At 40.9% G+C, this 16,421-nt stretch overlaps 1 protein-coding gene across 2 annotated transcripts in view; it reads right to left on the bottom strand.

Moving 5' to 3' along the window:
* The window catches only part of iqsec3a (IQ motif and Sec7 domain ArfGEF 3a), a 91,208-nt gene that overhangs the window by 23,775 nt on the left and 51,012 nt on the right, over positions 1–16,421 (bottom strand). For both annotated transcript variants that reach the window (XM_020652834.2, XM_020652828.2), the window contains exons 4-6: positions 14,016–15,283; positions 5,837–5,998; positions 1,503–1,625 (exon numbers count right to left, since the gene is read on the bottom strand). In XM_020652834.2, coding sequence (XP_020508490.2) covers positions 1,503–1,625; positions 5,837–5,998; positions 14,016–15,283 — 1,553 coding nt within the window. The remainder of the gene's footprint in view (positions 1–1,502; positions 1,626–5,836; positions 5,999–14,015; positions 15,284–16,421) is intronic.

Raw genomic sequence — 16,421 nt, 5'->3', positions numbered from 1 at the left:
TTCTTCTAGTTGCCGATCTATTATTTTTCCATTACCTTGGGGATAAAGGGAACATACTTTACACGTGTCTCTTATTTGTGTCAGACTAAATCTGTCATACAAGCTTGTTTGTGACTGATTACATTTTGTCACAGCTTATTTTTCATCTTCCCTTTTTATGTCCAACACATCTGGACAGATATCCTGATATATGAAAAAAAAAAAGAAGAAGAAGTCGGTGGTCATGTCTCTATGCCAAAAAACAAAACATAAAAAGATCCAAATTTTGTACCTCTTAACGCATCAACCAGACTTGATGTTCGGATGGCTTATTTCAGGATCCAAAGACCTATGACTCGCATTTTAATGCATTGCCAGACAAGTTTTAGCCCAGAGGTAATTTTTGAGTGACAACTTTTTTACACCCACACGCATATCAACACGCACAGGGTTACAGAAGAGAATAAATGACACCGGCATAACCTTTGGATAAGGTTCAGAAGAATAAGAAAAGAGAAATGCTGCTTTGAAGGATTTTGGACATGTCTGTTGTCTTGTTTACGCTCTGGTTCTTCCATGCTTGTTCAACATGAATGGACAATTTTCCCACAGAACATACAGGGTTAATGACGTCACAGTTTCACCACTAAACAATTATTAATTTCATGATTTCATGCAGGGCTTATGTTAGATAAAGGCCAGGCTTTTGATTTATTGGTGAGATCTGATGATAACTCGTTAGCAGATTCTATCAACCCTAGCTAGCAAGCTAATCTAGCTAGTGTTAGATTTAAAGAACGTAGAACATGCTAGCTTGGGCCTACTTTTGTGTATTTCACAGGTGACTCTTTTTAAAGGTAGAATCCGAAATGGGGGTCCTTATATGCACGTGATGGCTACATGACAGTATGCTAAAGCTAGGTGTTTAACTTACACAATTGGCACATTCACCCGAGGCGTAGTATCCATACTCCGATTTGTCTTGTTCCTATGATCCCAATATTGTGTCCCGTCTCGTATCGTCTTGTTTTTGCGACCTGAGAGGCTCCTCACACCCATACTAATTCAGCTTTTTATTGACAACTTGTCACCCAAATAAATAAAACCCCAAATCTTTCTTGATGATGCATAGAAATCACGTTTTGCTGCTAACACTAGCTAGTGAGCGAGTTTTCTGGACATGCTAACATTTGTGTGTGTTAACCTACAACTTAGCTCTTTCAGTTTTTGTATTTGGGAAAGTAAAAAAAAAAGTAAGAAAACACCGTCTCTACTCTTTAAATGAATGAATATTACTCGTGTTTGAGCAGCCTCATGCATTGGAAATTCAAGCTAACCACCGGTAAGAAGCTCGACTATCAGGGAAACGATTTAATGAATGGTTCGATGAATACAAGATAACCAAATGCTGTGTTTTGAATTATTTAGAAACGGCAGGCAGAACGATCTCCCCTTACAGTACCAGTGAGAAAACTTGAAGATAAACTCCAAAGTCCCACAGCTGCTTTCACTTGAGTAATTACCTGAAGGCCTCGATAAGACGTTCCACCTTCTGGGCTTCTCCCTGGACACGAATGTGAGCCTGAAACTTCCTCAATGCTTCATCGAGCTCCATACCTGAGAAGTCCATTTCATCCACCACGCAACTGTTGAGCATGGTGGGAAAGGAAGGGATGAGATGTGGAAAGAGGAAAGGGCGGTGAACAGAGAGGAAAAAAAAAACACAGGAAAGAGAAAATATATTAACATTTAAAGATATTTTCTTAGTGGCTGCCCCCCTCACTGATGGTGTGGGTGGAACTGTGGATGTGAAGCTGAGATTAAAGATGAAGAAGTATTCTGTTCAAACTGGCCACCTTGCTTAACTCCAGGTATTAGCCATGCGAAGACACCAGAGATAAAGCTGTGCCCGGCTATCTGCTCTGCCCCCCCCCCCCACACACACACACACACACACACTCCCCAACAATCCCTCAGAGCAGAAAATCCTCCTATTACCTGACAACCTCAGCTTAATGACTTTAATTAAAAATCGCAAAAATATCCCGTCCAATGAGTTCAGCGGGGGATAAATACAACATGGCCGATTTGGAAGGTGAAGTGAGGTTTATTTAAGCAGAAGGTGACTTTGAAAACAAGTTGGGAGGTTCAAAAGTTCTTACTCACTTTGATGTGAGATGTTCTGTGGATGTACAAAGTGGCACGATAATCGAACTATGAAATTAAAGTCTCATTTTTTTTTTTTACACCCCCGATTTGCTTTCATGTGGTTCGAGGCAAACTTATCCACACTAGTTTGAGATCAACTTCATCTCCGCTCTCTGTTGGTCCTCATGGATGACGATGCAGTTGACGTGTCTATCCTTAAAATGTACAGTATGCAGATGTGTCAAGGTATCGCCTTCACCCTGTGATCTTTTTCTGTTTGTTGTGCTGTAGGAAAACGTCGGGGGAGCGTGAGCGCATACAGACACCACATGAAGATTGATTACTGTGAACAAAGAGAGTTAATGAGGTGAGTACTTGTTTGTGGCTCATGCTGCTCGAGCAGAAAAAAACAGGCAAATCGCTGAGCCTGCAGAAACACAACAGTAGATCACAGCAAAACTTGCTCATTGTTAAAAAAAAAATACCATGAACTGTGAATTTTCATTAAGTACTTGAACTGGCATTACTGCTGCTAATGTGACAAGAACTCTGCCTGTCTGTCTGCCCTAGAAAATACTTTTAATGCTACCACCGTCACTGCTTCTACTTCTGCTACCACTAGGCCTGCTACGTCTAGCTATCCCAGTCACTACAACTGTCATACTAGCTTCTGATTACTATTATACTGTCACTGCAATTCAAGTTACTATTACAACTACTATTACAAATACTAGGGCCTGACCGATATGGGAGTTTTGGGGTTGATACTGATATTGACATTAGGAAAAGAAAAATTCTGATACCGATAAATCTGCCGATATCTTTCTTTGATCTATGTTTGATCTTTAGAGAAAGATAGATATAGATATACACATTTCTGGTATACAGTATAATGAAGACAAGATGGTCACTCATTGCGTATCAACGCTTGACACTCTAGAGATCGATAATGCTTGTTGTAATCCATATAGCGGCCTCTGCTGGTGACAGAGAACTGATAGTGTAATACATTGAAACTAAAATGAAATGCTATTTGACGGGTGAATAAATCTCATAATATCGCTGCATATCTGCGATATAATTAGCGGATATTGTTAGTCACTTCCTATGCTAATATCGGCGGAAATTATCGGCTGGCTGATTAATTGCTCGGTCTCTGACAAATACTATTCTACTCTTCTTCCTGTGATAATCCACTACGGATGAAAAATGATAATTACAAGAAAGCCTTGTCCATGGAGACAAGACTTCAGTCTGACTTAATTAACTATGTCTGTTGTTATCAGTTACTGCTATCTCTCAATCTTTTAGTGATAAAGGCTCCACAATCAGTACAACAGCCATTAGTACAATTTAATCACAAATACTCCCTCATCTATATGTCATGTATCTCTCCCCACTCTGACCGTAAAGCTTTAAGTACACAGTGACTCTGACTCTATCCTCCTCTCCATCACGTCTCCTGACTGTCGAGCTTCTCTGATCGCCCTCCTCATGACTCACTTCCTCGCTCCACCACCTCTCTCTCTCTTTCCCGGCTGTCACTCCTTATTTATGTAACGTCGCTCGCGATGCTCTCTAGCCTGAGTACATCAGTCCTCTCCTTCCTTCTCTGTCACATACACAACCCCTATACACACGGCTGTTTTCCTGCGTACTATGTTTTGATCTGCATGCTATACCTGGCAGGGAAGTAAGACACATCTATCTGCATAGCACGGCTTAAATCATATGTTAACAAAGCTCCTCTGGCAGGTTCACACACACATGCAAATAAAAGGAAACAGCAGGACAGATGGAGCCATATTTTCTGCAGCCAATGACTACATGACACTGCAAACTCATTTTTCCCACTAAACAAGTACACTACATTATCAGTAAATGAGTCCTCAGGGTGCCACATTTCTTGGAGACTAAATGTATAACCACAATTTGGCTTAATTGACTCAAGGCATTTTAACTGTTGTTGTTTATGCTCGAAGAAATGGGAGGAGAAGAAGGCACAATTAGCTTTCTACAGGGAGGATATGCTCAGCAACGTATCAGATGATGCAAAGGAAACACAAAATATACAATATATCGGCGCGCATTCACACCTTCCCTACACACACAAACACACGTCGCATGCCTATTACGCACACACATTCAGGCTCAGTGAATCAACATGAGTGATTTTCACATTAGGCTGCAATCCCTCACCCGCTCTCCTGTGACTACACTTTATCGAAAGTGCTCTCACACACACTTTGCACTCGCCTATCGTGTTCCTCTTCAACATCACTATCACTCAGAGTGCGGCCGTATGACTGCTCTGTTGGAAAATCCGGAAAATATACCTCTATAAGTCGACCTTCGCCCCAGTCTATGAATCCTCCATTGCAGCCTTAAAAGCATTATCGTGTTAATACAATTGTATTTGGAACCAAGATGGCGGCCATTAAAAACATAGAATATTAGATAAGAGGGGACCTCAGGTGTACAACTTTGAAGAGTGCTGTGTCGCGTGTGTGTCTGACCTTGCAAAAGGTGTTCTCAGTTTGATAACTACGACAAAAGGATAAAAGAAAGATCTGCCATACCTCCTCTGGGTTGATATGCAAATTGAGAAGTAATGGGTGAATAGGAGAATGTAATAGAATAAAAAAGACAATTACGGAGATAAAGTGAGGAAGGTGTTTGATAAAAAGGAAGGGGAACAAAAGTAGCTTCAAAGGAAATCACTTGATACAATAAGCAGGCTTTAGTGTTAATAAACTTGTTTTTTCTCTCCTCATATTTAGAATTTACTGAAAATTGGAATCTTTATTTTTTATTTTTTTCTCATGACAGTAAGAGGTAGTCACAGGTACGTTTGCGGATCTTGTCTGTTGCATCGTTTTACTAGCAGAGACTGAGAAAAACATTAAAGCAGAGTTGAAGTCTATTTTTTTTAAGCTATGTTCACCTTTTTCTGTTCCACCAAGAACAACAGCACATAGTTGCTCCGGCGCTTGTGGTTGCTACCATACTTGTTGAAAAAAAAAAAAAAAAAATTGCTTTTAGATTTAAAAGGAAACTCATGCTTAAACGCACAGAATATTTACATTTTCAGAAAATGTCAAAAGTTGACCCGTTGTTGCCTACTTCCTCTCTGATCAAATACTGCCGACACAGCAGCGACTGCGGTTTTGATATTGACGTGATAAAATAATCTAAAAAAACAAAGGGAGCAGCAAAGGTTCTCGTTTTATTTTTGTCTAAAAAGTTTGTTATTCTTCTTCTATAATTCCTTCTAGCAGGGCAACCTCGTGTTAAAATTAAAGTCAGATGAAGGCATATTTTTTGAATTGTGATATTCCATTTCAAACTCTGTTTTGGTTTGTTTATAATAATGAAAGCTAGAAATATGTCTGCAATAACAAAAGCTTTGGCAAAAGTGGATACAAAGTTACAATTTGGGGTTAAAAGGTAGACTTTAGAGAATCTTCTAAGCCAAAGACAGACTTGAAAAACTCTATAAAACCTAGACTGATGTATCAAAACCACTTGCAACAGAGACAACTAAAGCTGAGGATTTTCTATCATGCTAAGTCCCATATCGAATCCAGCCCTGTTGTTGACCCCGACCCCTGATCTCACAGAAAATGGAGGGATTACCGAGGAGAATCACCTTTACGATCACCGTTAAATGATCCTAAAACGGTACGAGGAAATATTATTTGCTACTCACTCGAGGACGTCTCTGTTGAAGGGCTTCTTGCTGTTTCCAAGGAACTCTCCTATCATTTGCCGGCTCAGGCCCTTCCTCTGGAGAAGGAAGTGGGCGACGCCAATGGGTGTGTCTGGGATGAAGCCTCGGGAGATCAGGAACTGAAGGCCCTTGTCGGGGTTTCTGTGAGAAACAAAGGAAGGGAAATATTGTTAGGACATGGACACAATTTTATCTCCTTCACATTGGTGGTAGAAGGGTTAATAACTAGAGAGCATTTACTTTTAATTTTCTCAGATTAACAGTTTCCAAAGGAAGGTATAGTTGTGACATGCATGCAAGTCACACCAACACAAAGTTGAGCTATACTTAACTTATTCATCTGGTATATCCTCTAACGGCTGTTCAAAGCATAATAAGGAAATTGGAAACTTGAGTTGAAATAATGAAAGTAATGATGCATTAATGAGATTCTTAGTCTGTAGGTTGGCCGTTCGTTCACTGTGTACACCTGCAAGCTGGGCTCATACCAAGTAATAAAACACACAGGCAAACATCTCATTTGTATTCATCCCACTGCTAAATTACAAAATTCATTACTGACTTAGAAACACCTCGATACACTGCTAAACTCAGAGGACACCGGCAGAATCATAATGGATGGGAGCACGATTTACATCTGGGCTAAGTTGCCCAGACTTTGCACTTGTGCGTTTGTCACTGTGTCTTTTCATTATTTTACTGATTCATTATTCATTTTGGTAGATTTACTAAGCCAAGCCTCTCTAAGTTGATTTAAACCGTGTTCTGAAACTAATGGAACTCAATGGTTCCCTGGAAGATAGTACGTCAAACTAAAAAAATGGTCACTTTAAAAGACAGTTAACAGGTAATGTAGGCAGTTTCAAGTTAAAGTGAGGCCATTTATCTTTTGGGGGGAAAAAAAGATCAACTGCATGTAAAACAGCCAAGTGCCACCTGGAAAAGTTCTCAGATGACTGCAGTCTTCGTCATTATAGATGTAGTTTATGCGTTTTCTTTTTTTTTTTTACATGTCTGTATATCTTTATTTTGATTATTATATTTTTTGAGATTATTAAAAGGTCTGACTCTACTCCATGTTCAGCTAACTTTTGTGTAAGCAAGAAGTAGTACGGTAACTATTTATAACTCTATTAGACACACAGAGTAGTCGCTCCAGGGAAGCTACCACATTGTTGCCAAAGCCCTCTTTCAGTGTTTAAACCACAGCTTTTACATAACAGATCTGTGTGTGTGTGTGTGTGTGTTTGTGTGTGTGTGTGTGTGTGTGTGTGTATACCACAGCTAATGGGTTTAGCGAGGGCGGGACAGAGGGGAGCGCCAGGATGGGGGTGGGGGGTAATGGGTGTAAAGGGCAGGATAGCAGGAGGAGGCTGGAAGTGGACCAGACAGAGCAGATGTGCGGGAATGGGAACGTGAGGACCGAGAGGGCGGACTATGAGTGAGCTGCCTGAAAGCATCTGCTGCGACAGCCTCGGCACACTCTCGGCTTCAAGCTCGCCCTCTCAGCTGAAGGTGATGTCTCGCCAAATGAATTTGGAAGACAACACTCATGTGATGTTTGCCCAACACCAGATGGAACACACATGGGGATTATTATTCGTAAGCAGAAATGGAAGGAGTGAAGATGATAGGAAAGGGGAATAAAGGATGGATGGATTTAGATACATTCTGCTGTCCTCAGTTTGTTTAAAAGCTGCAAACAACCCTGTTCACATTGGGGTTTTTTTTGTTATCAGGCAAATGATGATTGTCCTCTCTCAGGATGTACTAGTTAAAATTTCTGTCTCTGAGAAACCAAAATCTTGTTTCCTAGAAATTCTGCTCCTTAGTTGTTTTCCCAGTTATAACTCAAAGGTGGAAGTCATTTCCACCTAAATGATGTTCAGTGAGCCCATAAACAGAGACATTAAACCACGCTCTCGTTGCTCCTGGCCTATATTGTAATAAAAACAAATGCATTTCCTTACATGCAGTGATAACGTTTTGAACAGTGTCCAATATATTCTGTGTATATAGGAGGCATGTTTTCCTATCATCAATGTTGGAAACTAACCTTAAACAAGTTGATTCAGTCTCCATATCTTAAAAAAAAAAAATATGAAAAAAATAACCTTTAGGTGGGAAGTCTTTGTGAAGGTCACACGGTTTACTTTGGAATAAAAAACTGACTTTTGCTTGTGGGGGCGGAGGAGGCGATTCACAGCTGAAGACAGAAACTTCCAAGGTTGAAGTGAGAAAAGAGAACAAAGCATGGCATCGAGACAAACGCACAAAACATGGAGACGGTGCCAGACAGGACCCATATGTCATGCTAAAAGCAGAGGTCCCAAATGAGCGGCTACATGCCCTAAGAGCCCTCTCCCTAAATCACACATTTTGCCTCCTCGTTGCCGACACCTTTACCGCTTGTCCCATCATAAATGCGAAGCCATCTTCAGAGACGACCTTCATATGCACTTTTTTATTGGCTCTGTATTTTAGATCTATTTCAGATGTGCACAAAGTCCGCACCTCAGAGCTGTGTTTTATGGCCTCTACAAGTGCTTCACTGTCAGCGCTGCATGTTTCCTATTTCTTCAGATGCACACATTTTCTGTTTCATTGCTAGCCAGTGACAGATTGATGGCCCCGGTTACCGCTTCTGTGCGTTTTAGGAGTAGAACCACGATTTTGCGGTGGGACTGTAGACGCTTCAGAAGTCTGATTTATTTCAGTGATGTAGACTTACTGTTGCAAAGCGCTGCCCTAGACAATCAAGTATGTTTTTAGCTGAAAGGGTAAGAGTGTATTCCTTTTCCCTGCCCAAATTAGCATTTTCTGTTTCCTAGAGCAGTGGTTCTGGATATTTTTAATCAAATACACTCAGAGCACAGTCATAAGAGTCCCTCCATCAATATTACATTGGAATGTTAAAAAGATGTCATTAACGAGAGAGTTTAAGCTAATTACTTAACTGTTAAACCGTAATGTGGTTTCAACTATTTGTTCACTACATTTTGATACCTATCAGCTTTTTGTTATTGGCATAAAGCGTACTATAAAAATGTGGTTCTCTGTCTTCTGATTGCCCAGCTCTCTGGAAGTCTTCGATGCGAGGGCTGCTCTCCAGTGCTGGGTGAGCAGCCTATGCAAACAGGTCATTTATACAAGGGGTGAATAGTTGCTATACCTATTTCAACTATTAATCCAATCCAATTTTAAACTTGCATATCTGTTTATCCTTAACGTTCATCTAAATAACCATGTATCCATTAGATTTAGCTTACTACAGCCAACTATGTGAACTCTTTTTATTTGCTTGCATAATCACTGTCATTTGTCAAGTGTTCAGTTTCTGCAGCTGACTCACTATTAATTCATCATTAAATTGTTATTTATTTTTCAAATCGGTTGTGCTATTGTACAACCTTTGCATATCCCACTTGTCTGCAGAAGAGAATTCAGAAATGCTTCCTCTGTTAGCCATCTGGATTTCAGATTTGTAATTATGTGCTGGGTCATTTAGCACCAAGGGCAGACTGTTAATACAGACGATGTTTGTGTGTGCACAAACAAACCATACACCAGCTGAATTTCTTGCGGAGACTCTCTCTCTCCTCCTGTCGTCAGGTTATCTCTGGAGGAGTTTGGCAGGCTTTGCTTTTCATGCTGAGCTAATTAGCCATCCAAGACATATGCATTCACATCCCTCTCTCTCTCTCTCCCACTCTTTCTTCACACTTGCACCTTTCACGCATACATCTCTAACGTCAACTTGTATTTAATTCATAAACCTCTGGTAGTGCTTCCATGTTCACGCGTGGAGAGTCAATGTGAGCTGCTATGATGTGTGATCAGTGTTTTATTGAGGAAATATCAATCACGTTAGCATAAAATTTAAAATGAATGCACACAAACATTTGAAAGCTCTGAGGAATCGGTCATTATTTCAAAACCTCGTCCTCTTCCTCTTCTTTTTACTCTTTCCTGCTGTACGTTTGGTGCCAGCTCCCTTGTGTGTTGGCCATGTCCTTGACAAACTCTCCCCTCGTGTAATGGAGTCATTGTCATTCCATCCACACTCAAGGTAGAAACTTTATCAAATGGCCTCCTCCCTCAACCTCTCCCCCGCTCTACCTTTTTGTGTATTTTTTCAGTTCCTCTCTGTTGCTTTTGCTCTCTATTTCCATCGCTCGCTGCTCCATCTTTTTTTTTTTGTTGTTGTTTTCTCATGCAGGCTGCTGCATACACACATGTACACACACCCAGAACTTCTGTTAAATTTACTTCCTCCCCTGCCTTTTCTTACTCCTCCTTCCAGGTGGGTGCACGGGCCACCTGCTGCAAGACAAACACTCACACACTTTCACACATTACATTAAACTGACTGAGTGCATAGGAGAGAGCTTTTCTCTCTGCATGATCAAGCAATACCCACGTTTTAGCCCCGAGCAAACAGCCCTGTTTAAGATGCAAAGGATACAACAGTGCAGGTATTAGAGGAAGGATATGAACTGGTGGAACTAATAAGCCGCAAGCTTGGTTTCCCTCCCTCCCTCTCTCTCTCTCTCTCTACTTTTTAATTTTTTTTCTGCTCCTCTATCTCTCTTCCCTTGTCCCCAATTTATTAAAAGTCAGCTTATTTTTCAAGGTGTTTGATCGGGAAAATGAGAAGAGTGAATCGCATATAGACAGAAAAGGCTGAAACCTGTCCTTTTCTGGAAATATCTCCAGAGAGTCACAGAACCTCATAATCAAACTTTCTTTAAACAGTCATTACCAAAGGGTGTAGTCCCGACTTCCCCTTCAAAGATATGAAAAAAACTGAAGAGTGCTTCAAATAAAATCTGAACAAACAGATAAATGCTACAGCCAATCTTTCTCTGCCACTCCAGTGCCTTTCAGACGGAAACTATCAAAGCGGACAAACTCATTTTACAGAGAAATATAGAGTTGTGATGGTTTTGTTTGGACTGTCAAAGCAGATTTGATAAGCCTGAATGCGATGAGGCTAGTCAAAACAAATTGTCAGCAATACCATAATATCTGCTGCATTTTTTAAAGTTACATGGGGTTGATGTTCTCGTACCTTATTTTCCTTCTCATTATCGAGCCACATACTAAATCTTGCCATCCAATTCAAGTGTGAAGTTCTCTTAAATCATTTTATTTTTCACTCAGGTCCTACTCTGTTCATCTTAGGGGACCTTTGTAATGATGTATCTTCAAGCACTTAAGGAGACAATATATTTTTGTTAGATTCCATCAGATAACATCGGATTTAAGAAATCCTCCACCATTTACAATTAATCGACTCTCCTTGCCTTTAAAAATAAAGTAAAACATGCTCAAAACTGACTGTTTAACATCCCTATTTATTGCCTTGTAAAATACAGTTTACTAGTTTTTTCTAACCCTAATATGTGTCACTAGTCTGTCTACAAACCCCCAATTATGAGAAAAGTCCATCCTCTCCGTCTTTTGTCGGCTCCACTTTTCAGGAAATGTGTGCTCCAACAGGCCGTTTGGAGATTTTCCCCTTTGTGACATCACAAAGGGAAGTAACCCCTCCCACAGGTGGGTGACACTCCCACAGATAGGTGTTTGTTCTGCCCTCCGAGTCTGCCTTCTCTCCGTGAACAATTGGGTATGGAGTGAGAAAGCCGGAGCCACCCAATCCCTTCCAGAGGGGCGTGGTCAGACACAGCTCATTTACATTTAAAGCTACAGACACAGAAACAGCATGTTCTGAGCAGGGCTGAAATAGAGGGGTTTATATGCATGCTAAAATACAGAATCAGAGTATATATAACTAGAAACTTCACAGACATGGTTTGAGGAGCTCTGACACTTATTTAAAATTGTTGAAAAGGAGGATATATGTGACCTTTTAATATCAGTTTTTTTATTTCACGTATTTTGAACTCTTGTGTGGCTATTCAGTATGCATCTTCTATGCAGTAGCAGCAAAGCTTGCTCACTGCTCCTCTTGTTTACTGTGTCACGCTCCAGCATTGAGTCAAAGTTAATCAGCTTTATTGTGCCCCTTTATTGCACTGCAGATCTTGGCAGTGAGCAGAAAGATAATGGGTGTTTATGAGCTCCAATCTTCTAAATTTGTAGAAAATGGCTTAATTGGGGAAATATCTTTACAAAATCGTGTAGTGGTTTTTTGTACCCAGGGGAACACTGTGTATTTTGTGTTTCAGCAAGGTGTTTTTGGAAAGCAGAGAGAGCTTCTACCGAAACTATTGAGGTGGTTGACACACACAGGGAAAAAAAAAACCCTGCTTGAATTGAAATGTTAACAAATTTTTCATTCCAGTCTCCAAAGCTCCAGTTCACAGAGTGGTGAAGGAACTTTTAATTACATCCACAACTTGTAGCAGAATGACTAATGAGAATTTTGAGCTTGGTGGATCATTGCCATTTTTTTTTCAAATCCACCCCTCCTGTATTGTCAGTGGTTGAGCCCAACTTATAGCATATGTGAGGGAGTCAAGTATAGTTATTTGAATTTGTGGGGTGTTTTGGTCCTTTAGGGTACACTATGGGTGAAAAGCTAATGGAGCATTTTCTCCCTACACAAATAAATATTCCCTTCAAGTGTGCTGTAGGCTGCAAAGCACATTTTCAGGAGTAATGTGGTTACTAACTTTTTCAAATGGACCATAGCAAGTGTTGACTAATAAGGGCAGAGCTGTTTATGAATTATGTTAAAAAACACACATTTTTTTAATGCTTCTATGGATATGTAATTTCCCATCATGTATTTAAAAAAAGCAATATGAGTTTGACACATATCTTATGGATTTATTTTTTCCTCTAGACTGATCAACACATCAGATTCAGTCACTGCTGGCTTAGATGTACCGCTGTCACCATGGCAACTCTTTCTCTTCCTATCTCTGTCTGCCATGTAGGCACCTTGCACCTGTCTGGAGGGCGTCTAGCGGGGGTCTTATCTGGTTCTGACTTTGTCACTCTTCACTAGGCAGCGAGGGGGAAGTGAATTCACAGGGACTGAAAAGCTGTAACTGGCAAACATAAACAAGCTTTTCAACACAGACTTGTTTTTCTAATGCTGACAATTTCTGAAGCCACAGAGGGAAATGCACCAGGATGTTGGCTGGTGTTAGGAATAAAAGAGTTACCTTTCTGTTTTTGCACTGTTATATTTGCTATTAATTTCCACTGGACTTAAGGCTCATCTTCTTTGCTCGGGTATCATCACAAGTGAAACTGCCTGTTGTCTGTTCTCTGTCTGTCAGCTAATGATATGCAATTTTAACGCTAAATATCTCACACTGCATGTTATTGTCATCTTTTGTTTTGACAAATACATGGGACCAATGTTAGCTTAAGTAGCTAACTAGTTACAGCTAATCAGCATTTGGAAATGTTACTTCAGCCAGTAAATGAAAGGTTGTCTGGTAGAAAGGAGAAGTGTGATATTGTTGTCCTCTGACTGAATTCAAGAACCATTGTTTTAGTGGTAAATCTACTTCTGTTATCATTTAAAATTACCTTTGTGTTGTAATGCTTGGCAGGAAGCAGGGACTAGCTTACTGTCATTTCTAACATGCCAGGGTTATGTCTGCAACTACCCATGTTAGCTCAACAAGTCTCTAATTTGCACTACATTTCTTTCAATTCATTTGTTTTGTCTTGTGAACCAATCTTCACACACTTCTTTGCCTCAATAAGTCATTGTGTCTTCTTTTGTCCCTGTCGTGATTTATCTGTCTGAAAAGAAAGACGACACCTAAGATCTAGCTTGGGACTTGGGTTTCTTTCTGTTTGTTCTCGCAGCACAATGGAGACCGGTGAGTAAAAGTGCTTTTCTTTGCTCTCTGAGACCAGAGGGACCCATCAAACTCCAGCTACACTGAGAAGAGGGGTTGAGGTATTGTCTGTTTCATAAATCTCACTGTACTTACAGAACTCTTTCAATACCCATAAAACAATTTTTGTTTCACTTTCAAACTACCATGTGATGTCTTTGCTTATGTCTGTATTAAGCAGGATCCATGAATTTTACATCTCACAAAAAGGAAAATGAAGTTCCTAGACCTTGACTCTTTGACTTTGTATTGGAAATGACATAGGAAAATGCAGTGATACTTTCATTGGATTAATCTAAACACAAAAGAATGAAAATGCAGAAGCTACTCACACATTGAAGAGGTTGAGGCCAATGCGGTAGAGGCGTTTTCGCATGACGTCTGTGGACAGAGTGGGGGATTTACAGCTAGCGGGGTTTTCACAGTGGTAGCGTGGCAGGCTAAGGATCATGGCCTGCAGTGCTTCCTTGGACGAGGCTTCAGATGTGGAGCGTGCCTCTGTTGATGTGCTACTGCTGCTCATCTGCTCTGAGCTGTTGTCGGCTGTCTCTGAGCCACTCCTTTTGACCTCCAGTGGCTCTACCACTGGCGAGCTTCCCAGCAGTACAGTCTCCTGTGGTTGGAGGGTATAAGAGGGTTTCGTGGATGGGGGTGCTGCCATTACATTCTCCTCTAGAATTTGAGGGATAGCCATCTTATCAAGGGGGGTTAGAGGAGGTTGCACATCTTCCTCTAGCTCTTCTTCACTCGGAGGAGGAGCAGGGAATTCAACATCCTGCTCATCTTCTTCAAACTGTGATTCTGGGGGAGGTGGGGGTTCTTGTGGGGGTGGAGGGGGATCTATGGGTTCAGCTGGGACTTCTGCAGGAGGGGGTGGGGGTTCTTGTGAGGTGTAAGAAGGAATAAAGGATGGCGTTGAGTTTGTTGTTGTCGAGGAAGAAGTTGTGACAGTGCTGTAGCCACCTTCTTGTTGGACACAGCTGCCAAGGGTGACAGATGTTGATTCCATGACAGAGGATGAAACACGGATATTCTGGCTGTCAATCTGCACGGTCACATCCCGGAAAGCCATCATCAACTTGCTTGCACTTCTTGACAGGTCACTAGGATCCAATGGGCCTTGAGAAATAGTAGGCTCTCTCACACCACTTTCTCCTCCACCTCCTACTCCTGCTGTGCTAAAGGAATCGGCACTAAACTGGTAGGTTCCACCTTCTTGCAGTGAACACATGGTCTTCAGGCTCCAGTTACTGAGTGCATCATCTATGGACTTTGCTAGTGACTGCACCTGTTCCGTGAAAGAGTCTTCAAGGTCGGTCAGGGTACCGCCAACTGTAGCAGGCAAGGATGGTGAGCGTACCAACGGGATGCCTGCCAAGTTGCAGCCTTCTGCCAGGGCCCGTTCAGCAGAGAAACCTTCTGTGTTTTGCACACGGACCTTGCGCATGGAGATCCGTCGAGGCAGACGACTCTCCAGCAGCGAATTCCGGATCTTCTCAAAGTTCTTGCTGAGCTGGTACTGGCGGAAGGCAGTCTGGATCTTGCAGGCAGCACGGCGGGAGATGAGGTGGCCACCGTATTTGTGCTCTAACATTTCGATCTAAAAATAGAAGAAGGAAGGATACAAAAGGCTAGTGTGAATGATTTGAAAGTTCTGTTGTAATTCATAATTTAAGAGGCAACAACATAGATCTTTCAGGGCATAAACCTAACTGCCAAGACTTGGTTGTAAGTGCAAGTAAACAATAATGCAGCAGAAACACAAGATGCATTAGACTTTTCTGAGTTCAAAGAAGTCTCTCCAACTGTGACTCCCATGAAAATGAAGCATGAATTCCATGACTTCTTTACTATTATCTGAACTTGCTGTCGTACATTGAAGATGAATATGATAGATGAGTTGAATAGCAATGGAAAAAAGGCTGAGTCTGGATTGAGAAGAATGGAGCAGTACATAAAAAAAGGACTGAGATATAATAGTGGCGCATAAAATCTCAAGAGGATGAAAAGGGTTGTGAAGTCCAAATTCTGAAAGTTTACATTTTAAAGAACTTAAAATATATCCTTAAAAAGTAAAGTAATTTAAAAAAAACGCGTTTTGAGGTTGGTATCCAAACTATACACAGTTTGGTTAAAGCCACAATTTGAAAGACACAAAACAGTAAGAGCTGACTCATGGCATTTGGACAAACAGTTCATTTCCTCAGCAAAGAGAACTCATAATCTCAATTGAATTCCATAGTGAGGACCGTAACGCAACTTTAAAATTGTCTGAAACAGCCAAGCCGTTGAACAAGCCATTAATCTTGCCTGTGAAAAATTGTTCAAATGCTGTGGGAAATAGATTGAGTTGTAATATAGCTATCCTCATCCGGCAGCAGCTCAAACACTAGATGAGACCTCTTTGAGTTTCCCAGAACAATCAGGGTGTGGGTATCTTCAGAAGTGCCCAGAAAAATGCTCTTATCTCCCGCTGTCGCTCTGCAATCCTTTTCATTCAGACTTAATCAATGAATATGATTCTGTTTCTGTTCTAACTTTATCAAGGGCTAGAGTGTGGGTGAGCATTTGGCTTTGAAAGAAGAACAGTGTCACACTTTGCAATCTACATATGCTGCATTGCATTTTAAAAATAGCTAGGCATTTAATTCCAGTAAAATGTTAGATATCATTGACGTTCCTGCCATTTGTTTCTTTGGAAGACTCCTTGTATCAGGCTGATGTGTTCATGGGGATTA

The sequence above is a fragment of the Labrus bergylta genome, chromosome 23 (assembly GCF_963930695.1).
Source record: "Labrus bergylta chromosome 23, fLabBer1.1, whole genome shotgun sequence".
NCBI classification, from domain to species: domain Eukaryota; kingdom Metazoa; phylum Chordata; class Actinopteri; order Labriformes; family Labridae; genus Labrus; species Labrus bergylta.
The sequence above is the reverse complement of the archived record's forward strand: the minus strand, read 5'-3'. Positions and strand labels throughout refer to the sequence as shown.